Here is a 24,459-nt window from a genome sequence, read left to right on the forward strand (position 1 = left end):
TTCTCTATTTCTGTTCATGATAAACCATTCTTTCAGAACTAAGACTTGAAATCTTAAAAATTAAGTTTGATTCCTCCTTCACCCTCACATCCAGTCAGTCAGACAGTCCTGTTGATGTTTTTTTCAAAAAACAAAGTTACTGGGAAAAAAAAATAGAGAGAGAGAGAATCTGTAAATCTAGATTTCATTCCTAAACATATTTATCTGTACCAAACACCAAAACTTTTATAAAGCATCATTTCATCATTTGTACAACAAGAATAATGGTTGCTCTAGTCACTTTACAATAAACATATGCATGCTAGTACACTGAAAATCCTAAACCACTATATAAACATCATTATCTCAATTCTTCCTATTGACTCCCATAGTCAACTGAGTCTAGTCATTCATTCAGTTACTTATTCTCCAGTTCATTCATGTTTTTCTTTATTCTTTCCACAAATATGTACCGAGGGCCAACAATAAGCTAGGCACTATGTTCAATATTTAAGACATAACAAGAGGACAGACAATGTCTAACCTTACAAAACCTATGGTCTAACATGAAAGTTGGAAAATAGGTGCACATAGATGTGAGAGGGTTTTCTAGGAAGGCTTCCCAGAAAAAGAAGTATTAAAGTAAGAACCAATGTATAAAACAAACAGGAGTTAGTACGGTAAAAGAGTGGGAGAGAGTGGCAGTGGGAAGAAAGGTAAGAAATTCCAGGCAAAGAAAACAACATATATTTAAGCCCTCGAACAAGAATGAGCATCCTAACTATGCCATCATCTTTCCCACATCTACACCTTTATTCCATTCATTTTTCTCCCTTCAAAATCTTCCTCCATTCTACCATCTCTGCCTATGGAAATTATATGCATGCTTCAATAGCCCAGATTGACAATATATACTGAGCTTCAAGAATAATGCCTGACTTATACTAGGCAAGAAATAACATTTGCTAAATGAATGGATGACCATTATTCTTCCCAAATCACAAATAAGCTTCATACACAAATATGTATGCACCTGCTCTGTCTTCCCATGAAGTAAAGGACATATTCCCATAGTGCCTAACGCATAATAAGCACCAGAAAAATATTTTAAAGATGAATAATTCTAATAATCTAAGATGATATAGAGCTGTAAAGAATGACATTTTTTATCTTCTACTCTGGACTTTACAATGATTTGGCAGAACAAAAAGTCTAGAAAACTCAAAACATTATTTCGACATGAATTATATTAATATTGAACATTAGGTCTTCCACAAAAAGCTTTCAGTAATGGAATTCGTTTTTGTATTTAATTTCATGAATGGTTTAATTGTTAATACTTTTGAATGACTTTCCTGAGGGGGGGGTCTTCTAAATTTAACTAGTTGTGGAGATAATAAATCATTTTAAAAATATTTTTAGAATATTAAGATGAATGAGTCTTTAATTAATGAACTGGACACCTTTCTAAAAAAATTATTGGGCACTTCACCTTCCTAAAACTAAGACAAATTCAGAAATGTAAAGTGTACTTTAATTTCACTTAATGTTCATGATATCATTTTTGGAGTCATGCCTCAAGCCACCATTACAGAATTTGTTTCGCAATTCGTAATTTGTTATGAAAAAAAAAATCTAGGCTAAATCTGGGTCATTCCACTTTTCACATCAAAGAAGGCAAAGAGCAAAGATAGAAAGGGGCTTTCAAAGAAAAGGGAAAAATGTTAAATAAGAAAAAAGAAAAAAAAAATCCCAGTTGCACTATAGTAGTACCTGTAGGAAAAGCAGCCCAAGGAATAGCAGGAGATGTAGTTTGAGTTTCACCATTTCCACCATCAAAAATCTCTGCAGCCTATAAAACAAAGGCAAAATAATTTTAGAAAATCTGAAAAGCAGAACTGCATTTAAGCAATCAAGCCTCCCATTTACAAGCATATCCTCTCTCATACATCACATAGTTTTCAAGTTTTTTCTGAATACTCAACTACATTTCAGTGTTCGGTTCACTGCTAGTGTCCACTTCCAGTACTCGTGCTCTGTTATCTTTGAGTAAAAATGTTCCTTTCTTACTCAAATATATCTCCTGACAATGAAATTTTTATTTTAGATATCCTTAATTACATTTTATTTGTGAACTTTAAGTACTCAAACTAACTACCACAACATTTAACCATGTATATAAGAAAGGTACATTTTCCTTCAAAAGTCTAGAGACTGAATCTTTTTCATTAGCTATCACAAGACCTAAAAAGAGATCAACCTAAAGAAATAGGATTCATCCATACTAATGTACCAGATGGACTTACTAGCATTCGCCATTTAGAGAATTCCTCGCCCCTGCCCACCCCATTTTGGCCATAGTCACAGTATCTGGGAGTTCCTGGGCCAGGGATCAAATCCAAGTCACATCTGCGACCTATGCCACAGCTGCAGCCATGTCAGATCCTTAGTCCACTGTACCAGATTGGGGATCAAACCTGTAATGCCACAGGGAAGAGCCTGATCATTAACCCACTATGCCTCAGCAGGAACTCCTAAAGAATTTCTAAAGCTGCCATGTAAATTAACAAGCCCTCCTATTAAACAGTTTTAAAGCTATGGGACACAGTCAATTACTAAAAGTTTAGTTTGTAGGTAAGAATGCAAAGTTTTCTCTGTATTAAGTGTTCAAGGTCAAAGCAAAATTTTATCCAAAAAAAAAAAAAAAGAGAGAGCCAGAATTTTAATTTGGATTCTGCATAGAGTTGTTAGCCAAGGAGAAGTCAGTTGGGGCAATGTGCCACAGGAGGTGATGTAGAATACAGTAGTTACCCTCTACAAATTGAAAAACAAACATGGTTTAAATAACCAAGGATAGAGACTATATTCCTACCACAAGATGTAGATAAAAAAAAAGGAACCTAACAACCACAATTAAATTGGAACAATTAACACTGTACCTATATATTATATATATTAAAAGGTATCGATCCATTGAGTATACACTGATGTATAACTATTATTCTAAGGAACACCACCTACCCTATTTTTTTCCTCTGACATAATAAATCGAGCATGGGTGAGATAAAGGAGACTACACTTAAAAGTTTTAATATTCAAACAACTGACAACTTCTAAACAAAAAATACTGAGATGATATCTGAAGTGTATATTTTCCTCAAAATGAAACGAATTTTAACAAAAATTTAAATGTTACATTATGTGAGTAAGATAAATAAATTCAGTCACCCAAAAAAATCAAAATATTAAAGCAAATAAGAAAATATACAAATGTGCTGAGCAAAAAAAATTTAGACAAAATGCAAAAACTAGCAAGTTCATATTTTAAATATCTCCATATCAACAGACACTAAAGAAAAGAAGAAAAAATGATCCCAATCTAAAAGAAACTCACACCATTCTTTCATGATACCCAGAACACTAAATATATACTTAATATCTCATTTCTCCTATTAACGTCATTAATTATAGCCCCTATTTTCAACAATCTCGTTTCCACCAAATTCCAAAATAGGTGGTAGTCTTTTTTACTAAAAAAAAAAAAAAAAAAAAAATCACAGAGCTCACTTGATGGTAGTTCCAGGACTTGAGCTCAGGCATCCCGACTCCTAATCCAGAGATTTTCCTGCAAGACTATACTGGCTCCATAAAAATAACTGGGTTACAAAATATTTCAATAAAATGAACGCACGCTGAAAGGGATTAAGGAAAAGACAGTGCTTCTTCAACTCACAATTTCCATTTACAAAGCATCCAAATAAAACCTGAGAGAATAATCTAACAAAACAAACATACTAATTGGCTCTACAAGCTACCAAAAGGCCCTGCAGTTAATATACTAAGTCAACTCATTACAGGTGTAAACATGAAAATATGTAACAGATCGTCAATACTCAACCCTCACAAGTATTTCCTAAAAGACATGTATCCCAGCAAAATCATCTGCTGACAATTTCTAAAACCTCTTCTTTAGAGCTTCCACTAGTAAAACTTAACTACCTCAACTTAAACCATGCCTATGGGCATGACCAAATGTTCAATAATAATATATCAGTTTTAACTTTCAGAGGAGATATATTTTAATTTTTTTTATTTCACTTTTTTATTCCAGGGTTAAATTCAAAATGACCAAGAAAAGATCATGAATGCCAATGATAAATAATACATTTAGTATACTCAATTATAATCCCACAAAGTTAAAACAACGGCAAAAACAAAACAAGGTAAATAATAATAGCACATACCTCAAAACCACCAAAATCATCATCATCCATTTTTCAGTACACCTGAAAAATATCAGAAGACACTGAAACAAGCCCACACACACTCATTTATGTCAAAACACTTCTCTGACTTACATGTATACATATTTTGGTTTGTAATTTAAAACAACTTCATTTGAGCTTAAAAAAAAGTATTTTCACTATATGTGTATGCATTTTTTAATGCAAAAAGACTGGAGGTTTCAGGCAAAATTAGCCATTCTGGCAAAATTAACAATTTCTGCGACTTTTTCAGCAACCATGTATTTTGCCATTTTACGTTGAGACGCCAGGAGTGGAAAAACATTCTTTTACATTTAAATTTACTTTTCCCAAATTGGCACTAGGGCTCAATTCAATAATGCTTCCTGCTTTTTGCATCTATTCCTCAGTTGTCTGGCAACATCAGCATAAACTCCAGCTAAGAACAGGACTGTGGTGAATTTTTGGAAATCTGTCCCCACCACAAAGGTTCTTCCTTCGGTTTCATGGCCGAGGTTGATTTATATTTTCAAAATTGATCAGCATTTTTGAGCTGTGGCCACAACTTCTGGAGCATTTTGATATGTGTATTTTTAGCTGAAACTGCTTTGCACTTTTGGAAAAATGTGGAGCAAGTTACTAGGCTGATCAAGATAAATCAAGTCATGTATTCATGGGAGACCAGGGAAGAGAAAAACACAAGCGAATATCCAGAATTCCTCTCTTCTCTACCCTTAAAGTATGTAAGTGAGACAAGCCGTAGGATAATACATGCTTTATTTTGTACCAAATGGGTATCATAAAAATAAAAGGATAGAACCAGTAGTGACCGAACTTTGAAAAAAAAAAGAAGATAGAGATGCTTTTGTCTAACAAATCATGAAAGAACTAAAAAATCTGGAACAGTAAAACAAGTAATAGGTGATATAAATTAAAATAAAAATAAACTCACAATAAATTGTGAACTAGTAGCTACAAGTGATACTCTGGTCAATAACAGGTTCTCTTTTCTATCTTTCAAAGGTGAACATACCCAAATATTACTTATAATTTCCTTGACTCAGTAATACGAGATGGACTTGATTAAAGGAAAACAATCTTCTCCGACTTCTTACAAAAAGCTAAGCAAATTACACTATATGCTAAGCAATAATTCCAAAGGTACTTTCTAGGGCACTTTTCTCTGAGTGATAAAGTAGCAGTCATCTACAGCTACGTTTGCCTCGTCACTGAAATTAATACTAATGCCTTTCAAAACAAAGCCCAAAATAAACAATAAAAAATACACAGTAAAAAACAACTCAAGGATTGTTTTGTTTTAATAAGCAAAGAAAATTTATTTTCACAGAAACTCAGTAGGGTAATGACACCGATAGGAATATACATAGACAGAAATACATTATAAAAAGGGACATTAAATTAACCAGAATATGATATCTGTATTGTCACCATTAACCACAATTTAACAATCTGTTGAAAGTGTTTTAAAAGATGTATTTCTCCAGAAATCAAAGCTAGGAAAGTCACCCACACACAGCACTTAAAAAATATAAAACAGACTTTCAGAAACTTTTGATGGTGGTTAGTTTGAAATGGAATTCACATTAATTTTGTGTTGCAAGCGAATAAAAATCTGTATGTGATTACATTTTTTATGAAGAAATTATGAAAGAAGAGTGATATGGATACTGAGAATTAACCAAGTCAAACTATAAACACCAAATTTGTCTTTTCCACATGTGTCCCACGAATCTCAGGAGACAATTAAAAGATATTTTTAGCATCTACAAACACTGTACCCAAATAACATGGTTTCTAAAGAATGGAATTTTTAGAGTAATGCTTCTGTGTGTTTTCGTAAGTCACATCCCAATAAATTATTTCTAAGGTGCCAGAAAATTTGAAAACAAAAACAAATACCCATGCCTAACAATCATTTCAGCTTGTTTGCCTGTGGTAATGAACCAAATACCTAAGTACTGATTTGGCTCTACAGAGAACATATTAGCAGCCACTGATGCTTTCCATACCCCAGCAACTATTAGACATTAAAATGCAGATGAGAATCCTCCTCTATTTTCAAAGAAATATTAAGATACATTTTAAAAGACAAATGTGTTCTGAGTATCTAGTACTCAAGATACAGAACCAGAAAAATAAACATTATTTTAAAGCAATAATCGTTCTCTGAATAATTTCATTTCAAATTCTGCAATAGTTTCTGTTTCCTTTTGAACACTTTAAAGAGCAAGAGGAAGCAAAATTAACAGTACTAATTTGCAAAAATCAATTTTATAAAAAGCTAAAAGTAAAAATTAGTTTTTCAAAAGGATATATTACAAGTGTGGACTTCTTTATGGATTTAGCTAGTCTAATATATTTAAAACACTGTTTGATCTAAAATGTATTTAAAAACCTTTTAGAATATTTCCAGCACTTAACATTATATCCCATTAAACTACAAATACATAAATACCACACAGATCTATCATGTAGGTTATGGAATCATGAGCCCAGCCAAAAAATTAAAAGATCACACAGTTCATTCTTCAGTGTTATGGCAGGGGAAGGGATATGTACTTTGTAATGATTAGGCATCTATGCTGAAAGATTCCATAATATCTAGGTTTAACAATTCTCAGACTTCTTCACATCTATCTGAATTTAATCTCTGTGATACACTATTACATTAATTCCCTCTCTTACTATCCTCAGTATTTAATATACTGCTGATATTTCACAAGAAAAACACATATACAGCACTAAATGTAACATTTTTATTGAGCAAGTCTATAGATGAGGTCACTTAAGGTCCTCATGGAGTTATGGTCTGGTGTGAAGGGGAGGGCAGTGTGTAAGAAAAGCATGCAAATATAAAAATATACAAAATATCAAAGAGCCTTAAGAAAGAAGAAAAAAATATCCATGGTAGGAAAAAAAGATTTCCAGATGGTGATATGTCTAGTTGGAGTGCCATGAAATGCTTTAGGTAAAAGAAGACATTTGAGATCTATTTCAATAAACCTCACAGAGAATTTTAAATGTCACATTAAGAATATGCATTCTACTCAAGTCTTTTCCCAAAATCTCTTCCTAAAAGATAGCAAGCAAAATTTGATTGTTTCAAGGAGACTGTAAAATGAAAAAAATAAATAAAAAATAAAAAAATAAAGGAAAGCAAATACAAGGAAGATGAACCTTACATTATCGGTGGGGATAATGAGAATTAATCACATTTACAACATAGAAACAACAAAAGGCTCAGGAATGGGCAGCACTGAGAGTTGGGTAAAGGTAACACTCAAAGTAAGAGTTGCAGCTATATCCCAAGATCCCCTTCCAGAATCTGCACAATTGCACAATTTACAATTCCTCATCACAGAAGAAGACTGAAGTTTTATTCCTTGGACCAGATAAAACCAAGAATCTCTGGATTAGAAGACCAGAAACAGGTGACTAAATCAAACCTGCATTAAATTTTGAGATCCGTCCCCCAATCTTTTTCACCACTGAGCAACCAAGCTGTCAGATACTGGGCTTCAACCTCTAGATAGCAGATTAGAAGATTCCTCTATGGTGAATCTAATCAAACAATGAAAGGACCTCATCAGAGGTTCCACAGAGAAAGCTCTCTCAGGTAACACTATTCTGACAAACCCTACCCACATGCATGGAATGTCCAATTTGCTCCTGATTTCAATAAAAGACAAGACAGTATGAAGATTAAAAGAAGGGACTATGGAGTCAGGCTGCCTGGATTCAAATTCTAGCTCTGTCACATAACAACTGTGTTACATCGGACAAGTTACCTAAACATTTTATGCCTCAATTTCCTCAGCTGTCAAAGGACTAATAATAATGGTAACCAATTTCTAAAGTCATTATGAGGATTAAATAAATTAAAATAGCTGAAGCACTTAGAACAATGTCTGATACATTTTAAGCATTATGAAAATGCTGTTTTACTGGTGTCTCACACTGGTATACGAACAGACTGAAAAGTACAAAGATATGAAGAAATTAATATGAAAAATAGAGACCAAATAAAAAAGGAAAAAGAAGAAACAGAAACTACACAGGAGAGATTTTTTTCTAAAAAATAAACACTGTAACTACTACCTTCAGAGGGTTGAGAACAGATTCCGGTGCATTTGTGAAATCAGAACAAGAAGCTTTAATTTATGCGAGGTGTATAACAACACTAAGATCTTAAAAATAAAAATGATGATTACAGGGAATTCCCTTGTGACAGAGTGGGTTAAAGATATGGCATTGTCACTGAAGTGGCTGTGGTCACTGCTATGGCATGGGTTCCATCCCGAGCCCAGGAACTTCCACATGCCATGGATGTGGCCAAAAAAAAAAAAAAAATTATGGAAATGTAAAACTGTGCATTGGAAAATAAAGCTGAGAAAATCTCCTTTAACAAGAAGGATATGAAGAAAAAGAGATGGAGCCCCAAGGTAAAAAACACAAGAAAATTACAAAATCCATTTTATAACATGAAATATTTAATTATTGGGGATTCTAGAAATACAGTGGAGAAAACAAACAAAAAAAATCATCAACAAAATAAAAATTAAATAAATAAAAATGAAATATAACTGAACTGAAAAGCAAAGGGAATTGTCCCAGAAAAAATGGTGAAGTGCTTCCCAAGAATACAAAGCAACCAGTCTAAATGGGAATAGATCATAAAGCTCCTGGGAGATGTGTCATGTGTTGTCACCATAAGAATAATTTTAAATAACCGGGGGGGAGGGGGAAATATACAGTTGAATTAGTTATTAGAAAATTAGCCAAATGAAAACATCAAGAAAATAATGTGTTGAATGAGAAAAAGAAAATGTTATACACTATATTTTTCAGCTGTGACTAGTATTTATATTGTCATGATAATGTAAACAATGAATAACTGCACCGAATTATAATATAACCATATTGGGAAGGTAAGAGAAAGATGATGAAAGATGTGGTGAGAAGCAGCGGGGTGGTAAAAGACAGCTAAAGCCTCATCTTCCATATTGCAAAGACAATGGGTATGAAATTTAAAAATCAATAAGTAGCAACAATAAACACATTTCTTGACACACTGGTAAACACTAAAAGAATCAACTATATATGCTGAACAATTTGCTTCTAGATAGAGAGGCTGGAAAAGAAGAGGGGCAATAGGAGATGGCTGTGTGTCATAACAAGTCTTTTACAACTTTAAACTGTGGGCACACATTAACTGATTTTTTTTTTTTAATGACAACATAAAAAACATCATGGGGAGTTCCCGTCATGGCGCAGCGGAAACAATTCCGACTAGGTTGCAGGTTTGATCTCTGGCCTTGCTCAGTGGATTAAGGGTCCGGTGTTGCCATAGGCTGTGGTAAAGGTAGCAGACTCGGCTCGGACCCTGCGTTGCTGTGGCTGTGGTGTAGGCCAGCAGCTACAGCTCCATTTAGACCCCTAGCCTGGGAACCTCCATATGCTATGGGTGCAGCCCTAAAAGGACAAAGACCAAAATCAAACAAACAAACAAACATGGTAAAATGAATCAACTACTTACTATTTTCATTTTCATCAAAATATTACTTTGGAGAAAAAAAAAAAAAACTGGGAGTTTCCCTTGTGGCTCACTAGTAAAAAACTCAACCAGTATCCATGAGGATGTGGGTTTGATCCCTGGCCTTGCTCAGTGGGTTAAGGATCAGCACTGCCATGAGCTGCAGCATATACCATAGATGCGGCTCAGATCCTGCATTGCATTGCTGTGGCTGTGGTGTAGGCTGGCAGCTGCATTCAGATTTGACCCCTAGCCTGGGCACTTCCATATGCTGTACATGGGGCCCTAAAAAGGAAAAAAACAAAAAAACTCAAGCAAGGGTTTTTTTCCAAAACTAAAATATAAAAGGCTTAAAAGTTTTAAATGAGCATTTCACCAGTGAATAAATTAAAAAATTTCACATTAGTCTCCTTTATAACATTTTCCCATATTACAAGTATTTAGACAAAATGTAAAGTCCATCTCAGACACGAAAGTTCCTTAAAACAAAATAAAATGCAAAAAAAAACCTGCCAAATAGAGGAAAAGACAATTTACGTAACTGACTTCAAAAAAATGCCATATCTAGGGACTGTCCAGATTATTCAATCATCCCAAAGTCCCCTACTAGTTAATACTGTCCACTCAGCACTGAATTCAATCTCTATCCCATCTGGAAAACTACTGGCTAACCAACATCCTCATAATCACAATATTATTCCATTTGATCTGTTTCATGCCATGTTTCCTAGAAGCAACAGACAAGTGGTTTTTCTTTTTCAGACAGTCCCATGCAAATAAAAATTGGTAAACGGAAACATAACAAAATATACATACACAAAGACAGACAGACATACACACACACCTTATGTTAAGGTTAAAAATGAGAGTCTAATCATATAAAATCAATTTCAAGCTCATTTACAACAAGTGTATTATAACCAGGAGTTCAAGTAGATTTTTTGGTCTTTTCTAGGGCCACACTCGTGGCATATGGAGATTCCCAGGCTAGGGGTCTAATCAGCGCTACACCTGCCAGCCTACACCAGAGCCACAGCAACGCCAGATCCAAGCCGTGTCTGCGACCTACACCACAGCTCACGGCGATACCAGATCCTTAACTCACTGAGCGAGGCCAGGGATAGAACCCACAACCTCATGGTTCCTAGTCGGATTCGTTAACCACTGAACCACAACGGGAACTCCCAAGTAGACTAAATTACCTGCATTTTCATAAGCAATTCCAAGCAGTGTAGGGACCAGTTCTCAACCTTTGGTTCACTCCCTAGGACCCTGAACTGTGCAGTTTCCAGCACATAGTAGGAGCTCAAAATATATTTTTGAATCAATGCTTTTTAAACAAATGACTGAATGAAAGCAAACGGGTTGCTAATAGTTCCCACATAACTTCTCTTTTCCTCTATTTCTCCAAGAAAAATACATTAGAATTTGAGCAGAAGATCAAGTTCCAAGCACGAAAACAGCTCTACCTGTATTAAGGCGAGAGCTTGAAGGCCTATCTATATCTAAAAAGAAATTACAAGTGCCACACTCTACTTCTTTCTTATCCAATTACTGGAGCAGTTAATAATAATTTTGAAACTTCCTCTCTAGGAAGCTAAAGAACTATTGCCATACTATAAACACTACTGCCAATGGCAAAATAATACCAGAAGTTTAAAAAATAACTCAAATACATATTTACTACCTGAAAAATATTCTTTTCATTAATGATCAGATATGAAATATCCCAACCAGTAATAATCTAATAACTAAAATTTTTCCATTATATCATTTTCATCTGTGCTTATCAATGAAGTCTTCATGTTTACTAGCCTTCGTTCAGAAAATTTACATGTGCTAGTAGATAAGAAAAAAAAACTGCAAATCATTTAGATTCTCTAAACCATTATCTACTTTCCAACCTCTCTGGTTAATTCTTCTACCTCCTCCAGCTCCTTAATAAGTCTTTCTCTCAACTAACAGACTTTGGATCCTGTCTCACAGTGATCCTATCTCACTCTCATAATCTTAATGTTATGTCCAAATTTTCCAGAATTAACCACCTTACTGGAGTCAGGCATACATTCTCAACCAAGTAATAAATATCTTCAAATGGCTATCTGCTGTCAATTCAAGCTTCTCACTCTATGAGTTATATTCCTTCTGTCTGGCAAAATCTCAATCCTCAGTGAATGTTAGCGGTACACATATCACCTCTTCTCACATTTTAAAAGAGGACACAGGCCTTCTTTGGATAGAAGGAAACAAGATTAAAGAAATACCGTAGTCTCATTCCTCTATCTTCTTTACTTTTCTAAGGAAAAAAGAAGAACGATGAGAGCAAGATATCCATAGGTTCTCTATTGGGTAAAATTAATGTATAGATGTCACAAGCATGCATAGTACAAGTTCATTGGGTTTGTCACTAGAAACTTTATGCCTATAAACAATATAATCTTCCTCTGGTCCAGCTTCCATAAGAGAAGGTCATCAGAGAAAAACTTCATTTCAGCCTCACTCCAAGCCACATTTACATTAGACTTTTAACAATAAAGCCAATTTTCTGACTCCTATGACTCTCTGATCTATTTCTCTATAATAGCTTCACAATCTGGAGTGGTTACAAGGCAAGTGGTAACAGCTCCCCCCAAGAACCAACAACAATGTTCAATCACTTGTCTTTTTCTGAGAACTATCAGAAAGAATTCACTATAAATTTCATGGTGCACATTTTCAACTGGGTCTACAGTGCTGCCTACAATACCCACTTTTTCTCGAAATCAGCCTCTTTCCTTCATTCTCCAGAAGCTATTTCACAGCCTCAGCTCGCGCCAAACTTCCAACCTGTAATCAAACTACATGACCAAGCCTTCTCCTAAACAAAGAAAACAGAAGGCAGTTTAAGAGAAGCTGCTTAACTTTCTTCTACCAAAACTATAGTTACCAGCATCTGTACTCAACTATTCTACTTCATTCTGCTCGCAAGAAAAGCGGAATCCCTCCACCTACTTAAGGCTAATTCCACCATCTGTGCTTTGAGACTGGGCTCTCTCAACTATTCCCATTCTTTATTTAATATTCAACTTTCCCCTTTTATTTGGTTCCTTCCTATTAACACTGAAATATGCTCCAGGTCCTACATCTTTAAAAATGAAACAAAACAAAAACAAAAGCAAAACCATCCTCAACTACACATTCTTACCCAACCACAGACCTCTCCTTTTCACAACTCAACATCATAGACGCTCTATTCTTACAGCCCATGCCTGCAACCAATTACCTCCTTTTCACTAAATGCAAAAAGACACTTTCAATTCCTTGTCTTATTTGAAAACTAACAGCATTTGACTAGTCTTTCCTTCTCAAAACACTCTCATCCATGATCTACAAAACAACCACACTTCTTCCCTCTTTCTTCCTATTTCTCTGACTGCTTCTTCGCAATCCCCATCACAGGTTCTTCTTTCACCTATCCTTAAAGTGTTGTTCGAAGAGCTCCAAACTTGCCCTTCTTTTTATCTCACTTCAAATAAACTCTTGAGATTACCTCATTCATTCCTTCAGATTCATTTACAAACAAGGAATCTATAGTTCAGATCCATCTCTGAAGTTACAGATCCACAAACTCAACAGACGAATAGTTTCACTTTCAATCTAACAGGCACCTCAAATCCAATATAATCAAAATTAAACTCAAGATCTCTCCTATCAACCTCAAATTGACTGACTCTAAGATTCCTTCAACCAGTAAATGGTACTCCCATCTACAACACAATCTGCCAGGACAAAAACCTGGAATCATCTTTGCCTCCTTCTTCCTTACTCCACGCATCCACTCAGTCACAAATCCTATGTCTAAATACTTCCAGAACCTATCTACTTAATCACCAATACTTTCATCCTACTTAAGGCCACCTTTATCTTTCAACTAGTTTATTGATGTCTTCAAAATAGTTCTCTGCTTCCAGTTTGGAGAACTTTCTATTCCATTTTCCACTCTTGCAACCCAAGTGGCCCTTCTAAAGACTCATCTATTTAAAAATTTTCATTGGCTCTTCAACATGTTTTGGAAGAATTCAAAATTCTTAAGAGAAATTAATGAATCTTTGTAACCAAATTGTTGCTACTATCCTCCTCTCTAGCACACCCATATACCAAAATCCCATAAATGTGTGGATCAGTTTCTGGCTACTGAATTATCTCAGTAGAAATGAAATCTTTATGATATTAAGCCATCTTGTCCATAAACATGGCATATAACTAAGATAAACCATGGTTAAATCTTTCTTAGTGCCTATTAATAAAATCTTATAATTTCCCTAAAGAAGTCTTGCATAACTCCTGCTAGATTTATTCCTAGATATTGATATTCTATGCTACATTGTCTTTTTTTATATTTTCTAGTTGACTGTTACTGCTATATAACAATGAAACTGATTTCTATAAATTAATTTTATATCCATTTATCTTTGCTAAACTTTTATCTAATAATTTATATTCTTTTATTTTATATATAAATGATCATATTGCCTCCAGATAAGTTTTATTTCTTCTCTTCCAATTTTTATTCTCTAATTTATTTGTCTTATCTTAAAGCACCAGCTATGTCCTCCAACACAATGCTAAGTACAGAGGTGATTATATTTTTATGTAGTGATTATATTTTTCCATGACAGTATCAAAAATATACACCCATCCACATATTCTTCTAAGAATGAAACACTGATATTCTTTCCAATGAGTTGTAAGGTCCCTGTCTTCTTCCTTTGAACCCATGTAGATCATTATATCTTTCACAAGCAATACAGTACAACAGAATTAACACATGTGACTTGTGAAGCTATAAAAATGTAGTTTCTGTCTTGTGTCCCCGTATTGTTTGCACTTGTAATCTAGCTGCCATGTTGTGAGAAAAGCCAAACCAGTCAACTTGGACAGATGACATGGAGAAGGCACATGCAAGTTTTCTAACTGATTGCCTGAGTTCCCAGCCAAAAACTGGAATCAAATCACCAGATATATGAAGATACTTCTAGAGATGATTCCAGTCTCCAGCTATCAAGCCACTTCCAGTGTTTAAGTCATCCCACTGAGGCATTAGAAAGAGTGGTGAAGTAACAAACCTTCCTATTCTTAAGTTCCTGACCCTCAGAATCTGTAAGCATATTAAAATAGTTGTTTCATAGGATTAAGTTTGGAATGATTTTTTTATCTAGTAATAAAATTACTAGTGTGGGTGATAACAAATCATGCCGCTATCATTCCTGTTTTGAGTGAGAATACTTTTTAATATTTCCCCATTTAAAAAGATACCTGTGGATTTTTGTTGGGTTGTTTTGTTTCCTTTTTTTTTTTTTCTTTTTACAGCCACATCTGAGGCATATGGAAGGAAGTTCACAGGCTAGGGGTTGAATGGAGCTGCAGCTGCAGGTCTACGCCACAGTCATGGCAACAATGGATTGGAACTGCAACTGCAAACTACACTGCAGCTTGCAGCAACGCTGGATCCTTAACCCGATGAATGAGGCCAGGGATCAAACCCACATCCTCATGGACATAGTCAGGGGGTCTTAACTCACTGAGCCACAATGGGAAACCCAGAATTATTTTTTTAAATGGTGCCAACAGGTTAAAGAATTTCCTGCTTTTCCTAATTTATCAAGCATTCTAATCATGAATTTACACTGATTATCAAATGCTTTTTTCCACCTATTGACATTATCATATGATTTTTCTCTTGTTAAAAGAGAAATTAACGACATCATTTACATTTGTAACAATGTCATCATTTACATCTGTAGACCGTATAATGGTAAACCATCCTTGCACACCTGAAATAAAACCAACTTGATGATAATATTTTTCTTATTTTATAATGTTGGTTTCAATTTGCTAATATCTTGTTTCAAATTTTTACTCAACATTCATGAGTGAAATACTCTGTAAGTTTCAGTTCTTATAATGTCTTCATTGGTTTGGATATCAGGGTTATACAGGGCCTTCAGAAGTAGGTGGGGCAACATCCTCTTTTTCTATTAATTAAAAAGGATTGCATCAGAATGGAATAACCTATTTCTTAAAATTCTGGTATAAACTTGCTTAGCAAATCATCTGGGCTTGTTGCTTTCTTTGTGGGAAGATTCAATTTCTTATAATTATAGGATGATTCAGACTTCTAATTTCTCCCTGATTTTTTGTAAGTAATATTTTTCTAGAAATGTGTCTATTTCTTCTAAGTTTAAAAAAAAAAAACAGTTGGCATATAGTTAACAACATTGTTATTATTTTTTATTGTGGTAAAATAAATATAACATAAAATTTACTAGGTTAACAATGCTTAAGTGTAGAGTTCAGTGGTACTAAGTACACTCATATTATTGAGAAATCACCATCATCCTTTTTATTGGGCAAAACTAAAACTCTGTACCCATTAAACAGTAACGCCCCATTCTCCTCTCCCTTGGTCCCTGACAACCACTACTCTATTTTCTGTCTACATCATTTTGACTATTCCAAGTGCCTCACATAAGTGGAATAATAACAGTATTTGTCTTTTTGTCACTAGTTTATTTCACAGAGCATAATGTTCTCAAAGTTTATCCATGTTGTAGCATATACCAGAATTCTCTTCATTTTTTAAAGCTGAATAACACCCATTTTATGTACATAATACATTTTGCTTATCTGTTCATCTGTCAGTGGACACTTGGGTTGGTTCCACTTCTTAGCTATTGTGAAGAATACTGATATAAACATGAAAGTAGAGGTATCTTTTTAAGACCGTGCTTTTAATTATTTTGGGTATATACCCTGAAGTAGAACTGCTGGATTGTGCAGTAATTCCACTTTTAAATTCTGGAGGAACCACCACACTGTTTTTCACAACAACTCTACCATTCTGCATTCCCACCAACAGTGCTTGAAGGTTCCAATGTCTCCACATCCTTGTCAAATTTATTATTGTTTAATAGTGGCCATCCTAATGGGTGTGAGATGGTATTTCATTACCTCTCAAACACTGCCAATGGAAATGTAAAATGGCAGAGTCACTCTGGAAAATAATTTATCAGTTTCTTTAAAAGTTAAGCATATACTCACCAAAAGATCTAGCTATGGGGCATTTTCCAAAGAAATGAAAACTTGTGTCCACACAAAAGTCTCTACATGATTATTCATAGCTATTTTTTAAAAAGGCAAAAAAAAAAAAAAAGAAAACCAAAATGTCCCAAAGTAAGTTAATTGAACTGTGCCACATCCATACCACTGTAATATTAGTCAACATTAAAAAGAAAAGAACTATTGATACCTGTAACAAGTTCAATAGACCTCAAGGGTACTATACGAAGGGAAAAAAAGCCAATTCCAAAAGGTCAAATACTGTATGATTCCATTTATATGACATTCTCATAATGACAAAACTGTAAATACTGATAATAAATTAGTGGTTAGTAGATGTTGGGATGGTGGGAGGGAGTGGGTAGGACTGGCTATAAAAGCATAGCACAAGGATATGTTAATGAAGACAATATTGTTCTGTATTTTAATGTGATATTGGTTATACAGATCTACAGATGTGATAAAAAGACACAGAACTGTATACATACACTTTACCAATATCAACTTCCCAGTTCTGATTTTATACCATAGTCACATGAAGTATAACCATTTGGGAAATAAATGAAAAGTAAGCAGGACTTCTCTGTACTATCTTTGCAACTTCCACTGAATCAACAAACATTTCAAAATTAAGAGTTTTTTTTTAATTCCACTTATTTTTAAAAATTAAAGTATGTACTTTATTAAAGTAAAATTTAGGAGTTCCTATTGTGGTGCAGCAGAAACAAATCCAACTAGGAACCATGAGTTTGCGGGTTCGATCCCTGGACTTACTCAGCAGGTTAAGGATCTGGAGTTACCGTGAGCTGTGGTGCAGGGTGCAGATGCAGCTCGGATCCTGCATTGCTGTGGCTGTGGCGTAGGCTGGCAGCTACACCTCCCATTTGACTGCTAGCCTGGGAACCTCCACATGCCATGGGTGTGGCCCTAAATAGACAAAAGACAAATAAATAAATTAAATTAAATTTAAATGTGTCTCTTAAAATGTCTGACTTGTAGTGTGTTTTCCTTGGAAGTGTTTCACCAATTTATCACAGAATTGCCTTAGCTTTATAATGCATTAATTAAGAATGTTTTAGAAACACCAACACCAAAGACCTGACAGAAGAGGTATGCCCATTTTGAGGCATAAATGTAATTTATCTCAGTCTTTTATAACAAGCAACAAAAATTAAGAGACAAACATAAAAGAAAGAAAATTGTCAAGAGACAAAGAAATCAATAAAACCAGATGAGGAGATGATCCAGAATTACAGCAATAAAAAAGCAAACAAACAACTATGACTAATATATGAATATAGTGGAAAGGTAGAAAACATGCCAAAGTAACTATCAACAAATAGATGGAAACTGTTAAAAAGAGTAAAATTGAAATGCTGTTAATGAAAAACGAAGTATCAGAGAGGAAAATACCTTTTATGGCCTTATCATCAAAATGTATAGAGTAGACATCCCCCCAAAAAAAGAACTAGTGACCCTGAAAACAGATGAACAGAAATAAAGCAAACTGTTACAGAACTGACTGCCTGAATCTATACTGAATCAATTCTATACTGCCTGAATCAATACTGTGACTTAAAAAACACGAAATTTCGATAATTTCAGATACTCAACATTTTTCTCCTACTAAGAAATATGATACATGAAAACAAAGATTTCTCATTAATAAATCATGAAGAGACTGAAATTTTTAGAAGATATTGATAAAGATGCTCAGTTGACTCAAAATTTAAGCTGTCTGGAGTTCCTGTCGTGGCGTAGTGGTTAACGAATCCGACTAGGAACCATGAAGTTGCGGGTTCAGTTCCTGCCCTTGCTCAGTGGGTTAACGATCCTGCGTTGCCATGAGCTGTGGTGTAGGTTGCAGACGCGGCTCGGATCCCGCGTTGCTGTGGCTCTGGCATAGGCAGGTGGCTACAGCTCCGATTAGACCCCTAGCCTGGGAACCTCCATATGCTGCGGGAGCAGCCCAAGAAATGGCAAAAAGACAAAAAAAAAAAAAAAAAAAAAAATTTAAGCTGTCTGCAAATGCCCTAAAGTATATGTTAAAAACTGTTTTATCACAAAGAAAACCTACTTGGGAGTTCCCGTTGTGGCTCAGCAGTAATAAACCAACCATGGTCCTTTTCTCTTTTTCTTTTTTCTTTCTCATGAAGGGTAGAGGTTGAAGAGGGCAATTTGATAAAGTTGTATTACATTGTTACTTTAATTTGTATTGTTCTACAAATGAGTATGAACATCTTTTCATGTGTTGTTGGCCATGTGGATTGGCTTCTTCATATCCTTTGTTAATTTTCCTATATTTCTGTTTGCTCTCTTTCTGTAGTTATTTCATTTAAGAGATATGCATTTGTCCTTCCTCTGCACTGCAAATATTTTTACCAAACCCACTATTCTTAGGATGCATCTTCTCATTCAAAAGTTATTTCATACAATTAAATATTTTTTCTTTATAGTTTGTAAATTTACAATGATGGATAATGTCTCCATCATCTGAAGAATGCCCATGTTCTCTCCCATATTTTTTGCAGAATTTTTTATTATTATTTCCATATGGAATTATTTTTGTACATTGTGTAAGATAGGAATCTAATATTATTTCCCTCAACTTGGATTGCCAGATGTGCCAGAACCAGGTATTAAATAATCTACCCTCATTCTCCTGAACTGAAATTTTCTATATGACATTCTTGTATGTATAAGGATCTACTTCCTGGTCCTTTATTTTGTTCACCTGAATTATTTTAATTCAAAGCTTTTCAATGCTATTCATTAAATATGCTTCTCCAGGCCATCATCATATTCCCATCAATGATGCCTAGTATAGTATAACTGCTCAATCATGATTTGTTAAATGAATGAACTTTCTTTGAAAAAACAAAGTTTTATTTTATTTGTAGCCACTGTACAAGAGCACCTACTCTTAGAGCACCTAAGTTTATATCTGGCTCCCTTTTACATTCCCCACATATGGCAAAATATAAATATTTCATTATTTTAAAAAAGGTTAATTCTAGATGGACCCTAGTTAATAAACTGCTTTGTTTCCTAAAGTTCATTAACCCTGCCTGTTGAATCCCTAGAGTCCAACTAGGTACTTTCCTTAGGGTTAATGAATTCTTACTGACATGTTACTGTAAGTTTTGCATAAAAATTATATATATATTTATACTGCCAAAGTTATTAATATTTAATTATATATAATAACCAAATATTATTAAATACATCCTATTTAGGTTTTGTGACTGGCTCTATTCTAAACATTAAAACTAAAACAAATTTGTTTTTCAAAAATTATATATCAGTATAGGATCAAAACTATCAAGTACAAACTTAACATATTATTTATGTACAGTACAATTAACATGAACTCTAAAGGCATTAAAAATAATTTGGCCCCTAAAAAGCAAAAGTAATAACAATAATAAAAATAATAATGATTAGAAATACACACAAAAACCCAAAGGAGAATGTTCGTGGATGCTTTATTCATAATCAATAAAAACTGGAAGCAATCAAGAAGTCCCTTAATATAGAAAACAAATTGAGACAACATCCATACAATGGAATACTTTTCAGTGATAAAAAGGAATGAGCCATCAAGCCACAAAAAGACATGCATGAATTTTAAATGTACAGTACTGATAGAAGTCAGTCTGAAAGGGCTACATACTGTATGATTACAATTATATGACACTCTGAAAAAGGCAAAGCTAGAGAGATGGTAAAGAGATCAGTGGTTTCCAGGGGTTCAAGGTGGGGACTGCTGAATGAGTATAGGAGACTTTTTTTAAAGGAAGTAAAACTATTGTGTAAGAAACTGTAACCATGTATACATGACACTATCCATTTGTCAAAACCCTAACTTTATAAGACAGAGTGAACCTTACTGTACTTAAATATTTTACATCATTTAGAAATTGAGGGATCTCAGGATAGAATGAGGAATGTGACAAGATAATCTCATTTATTACAAATGTATGAAACATTCTCATTGAGGAAAGAAAGGGACTAAGTATCTTCGGAAATTAATATGTAACACTAAAAACAACGGAACTGTACAGAAGCAGTGTATCTAGGTCTTAAATCTGAAACTACTATACACATTTATATTAGAATTGAACAAAGCAAATGAATGGTGGGAGATAGTGGGAGACAGATTTTCCACTGTTGGAAAGGTTTCAAATAAGCAATGGAGAAGACAGGAATGATGCTGGCTGTAATGGGTAGAGATGAGGACATCAACAGGAAGTCATGTTTAGTCATGTTTAGTCATATAGATGGTGACATATAAATATATTAATAAAAATGGGTATACAATCACATATATTTTCTTCCCCTGTTAGCTGAGAACGTCTACAATCATCTATACCCTGATAGCACCCAAATCTTGGTTTCTAACTCCATTCCCTAATAGAAGAATCCAGAGTTCATTGAGAAAATGGCTAATTCTAAGACATGGGCAAGAAGCATAAGATAAGCCTAGATAATCTTAAAGTGTTGGAAAGTAAGCAGTAATTTTCAAATACACACACACCACAAAATGATAGGCAAAGACAGTCAATTGAAAGAGCTGACATTGGCCAAAACTAGAACAATCTGTACAACAAAATAAAGTAACTGGATTATATTTCAAAGTACAAAATGAACATCCATGAGTATGATATACATAGCTGAATAGATAAATAAGGAAAAAAAGTAAACTTTCCATGTAGAAAAATTTTAAATAACTTATTTGGATACACCACCATCAAGGAAGTAGAGCATAACTCCCTATTCTTTAGGGAACAGTAAGGAAAGGGATGAAGAAAAATAATTTTATAGTGGAGAAATCTGACAAACACTAGTTCTGATCATGATTCAATACCAACAGCAGTAAATAAGACTGAAAGTATGTATCCTTAATATGATGTGATTAAAATGGCACTTTTAATCTGGTCTTCCTCCTCAAAACTCATAACTCCAGTCTAAACATAAGTAAGTAACACATAAGACAAATCCTAAATCAAGGATAATCAACAAAATACCTACCCAATATTCCTCAATACCATCATGGTTCATCAAGAGCAAAAGAGCAACATTTAAGAAACCATCACAGTTAAGAGGGGCCTAAGGAGACATGACCACTAAATGCAATGGATAGGATTCTAGAATAGAAAAGGGACAGTACGTAAAAACTACAGAAGTCTGAGCAAAGTATGGACTTCAGTTAATAATTACGTATCAGTACCACTTCATGAATTATGTTAAGTATATAATATCAATATAAAACAATAAGAAAAAATGAATTTGGAATATAAAGGAACTCTATACTATAGTGAAGTATTTATGTGACTCTAAAACTATTTTAAACTACAAGTTTATTTAGAAACCAACTAACATTTAATGGGTGCATAGTATAAGCCATCTTCTTACACACATATCTTACTTATGCAATACCCTTTCTTGAAGAACCTTATCCACCTGATAAGCTCACACCCATCCTTCAAGAACAAGACTGGGAGGGAAGGAAGAAGGGAGGACAGATGGGCAGACCAATCCAAAAACATAAACTTCTACAAAATTTTTAATATCCATCTTTATGAAATCAGTATCACTGGCTGATACAAGGCTGCTTCCCTCAGCAGGGTATTGGTAAGGATCCATACTTTGACTTTTCCAGACTCTGGTGCCAGTATTCCTTGTCTTGTAGCCACATCAATCTAATGATTAGGACTCAGCACTTTCACCATTCCAGCCCAGGTTCAAAACTTGGTTTGGAAACTAAGATCTCATGTCAAGCTGCCACACGGCATGGAGAAAGAAAGGAAGGAAGGGAGGAAAAGAGGAAGGGGAAAAAGGGAGGGAGAGAGAGAGAAAGAGAGAGAGAATGAGAGAGAGAGAAAGAAAAAGAAAGAAAGAGAGGAAGAAAGAAAGAAAGAAAGAAAGAAAGAAAGAAAGAAAGAAAGAAAGAAAGAGAAAGAAAGAAAGAAAGAAAGAAAGAAAGAAAGAAAGAAAGAAAGAAAGAAAGAGAAAGAAAGAAAGAACAGATCAAAACCATAATGAGACATCACCTCATTATTTTAGATAATAGTCACAGTGGCAATTATCTAAAAGACAAAAATAACAAGTGTTGGCAAGGATGTAGAGAAAAGGGAACCCTTGAACACTGTTGGTGAAAATGTAAATTGGGGAGTTCCCGTCGTGGCGCAGTGGTTAACGAATCCGACTAGGAACCATGAGGTTGCGGGTTCGGTCCCTGCCCTTGCTCAGTGGGTTAACGATCCGGCGTTGCTGTGAGCTGTGGTGTAGGTTGCAGACGCGGCTCGGATCCCGTGTTGCTGTGGCTCTGGCCTAGGCCGGTGGCTACAGCTCCGATTCGACCCCTCTCCTGGGAACCTCCATATGGTGCGGGAGTGGCCCAAGAAATAGCAAAAAGACAAAAAAAAAAAAAAAAAAAAAATGTAAATTGGTACACCCAATACAGAAAACACTATGGATGTTTCTCAATTAAAAACAGAATTATTATAAAATCCAGAAATAATCATTCTGAGTATTTTTTCAAAGGAAGCAAAAAAAAAAAAAAATTTCAAAAAGATGTGGAACATTTATGTTCACTGCAACATTATTTATAATAGCCAAGATATGGAAGCAACCTAAAGTGACCATTAATAGATGAAAGAATAAAGAAGATGTGGTACACATATGACATCACTTATAACTGGAATCTAATATCCAACACAAATGAACATCTCCTCAGAAAAGAAAATCATGGACTTGGAGAAAAGACTTGTGGCTGCCTGATGGGAGGGGGAGGGAGTGGGAGGGATCAGGAACTTGGGCTTATCAGACACAACTTAGAATAGATTTACAAGGAGATCCTGCTGAGTAGCATTGAGAACTTTGTCTAGATACCCATGTTGCAACAGAACAAAGGGAGTAGAAAAAAAAATGTAATTGAAATGTATACATGTAAGGATAACTTGATCCCCTTGCTGTACAGTAGGAAAAAAAGAAGATGTGGTACAGATGTTCAACAGAGTATTACAAAGTCATAAAAAGAACTCCCATCTGTGACAAGATGGATGAATCTAGAAAGTTCTATGCTAAAGGAACAAAGTCACAGGAAAAAAAGAATATTATATGACTTCACATATATGTGGAATCTAAAACGTAAGTAAGCAGGGACAAGACAGTGAAGTAGAAGGACTTGAGTTCACTTCCCCAAATGAAGCCATCAACAAAGAAGACTGGAACCTACCAAAAAAGATATTCTACATCCAAAGACAAAGAGGAAGCCATGAGATGGTAAGAGGGGCCCTTTCATGATATAATCAAATACCACACCATTAGGTGGGTGATCCACAAAGTGATAAAAGGGAAAAATCTGCAACTGAGAATACTCTACCCAGCAAGGCTCTCATTCAGATTCAATGGAGAAATCAAAAGCTTTACAGACAAGCAAAATCTTTACAGAAAAGAAAAGCTAAAAGAATTAAGCACCACCAAACCAGCTATACAACAAATGCTAAAGGAACTTCTCTTGGTGGCAAGGAAAAGACCACAACTAGAAACAAGAAAATTATGAATGGGAAAGGTCACCAT

At 34.7% G+C, this 24,459-nt stretch overlaps 1 protein-coding gene across 7 annotated transcripts in view; it reads right to left on the bottom strand.

Moving 5' to 3' along the window:
* Window positions 1-24,459, bottom strand: part of CCDC91 (coiled-coil domain containing 91) — a 387,500-nt gene that overhangs the window by 300,708 nt on the left and 62,333 nt on the right. For all 7 annotated transcript variants that reach the window (XM_021090992.1, XM_021090995.1, XM_021090994.1 and 4 more), the window contains 2 exon segments: window positions 4,224-4,265; window positions 1,753-1,831 (listed from right to left, as the gene is read on the bottom strand). In XM_021090992.1, coding sequence (XP_020946651.1) covers window positions 1,753-1,831; window positions 4,224-4,253 — 109 coding nt within the window. In that variant the 5' untranslated portion in view covers window positions 4,254-4,265.

This window comes from Sus scrofa, chromosome 5, assembly GCF_000003025.6.
Source record: "Sus scrofa isolate TJ Tabasco breed Duroc chromosome 5, Sscrofa11.1, whole genome shotgun sequence".
NCBI classification, from domain to species: Eukaryota; Metazoa; Chordata; class Mammalia; order Artiodactyla; family Suidae; genus Sus; species Sus scrofa.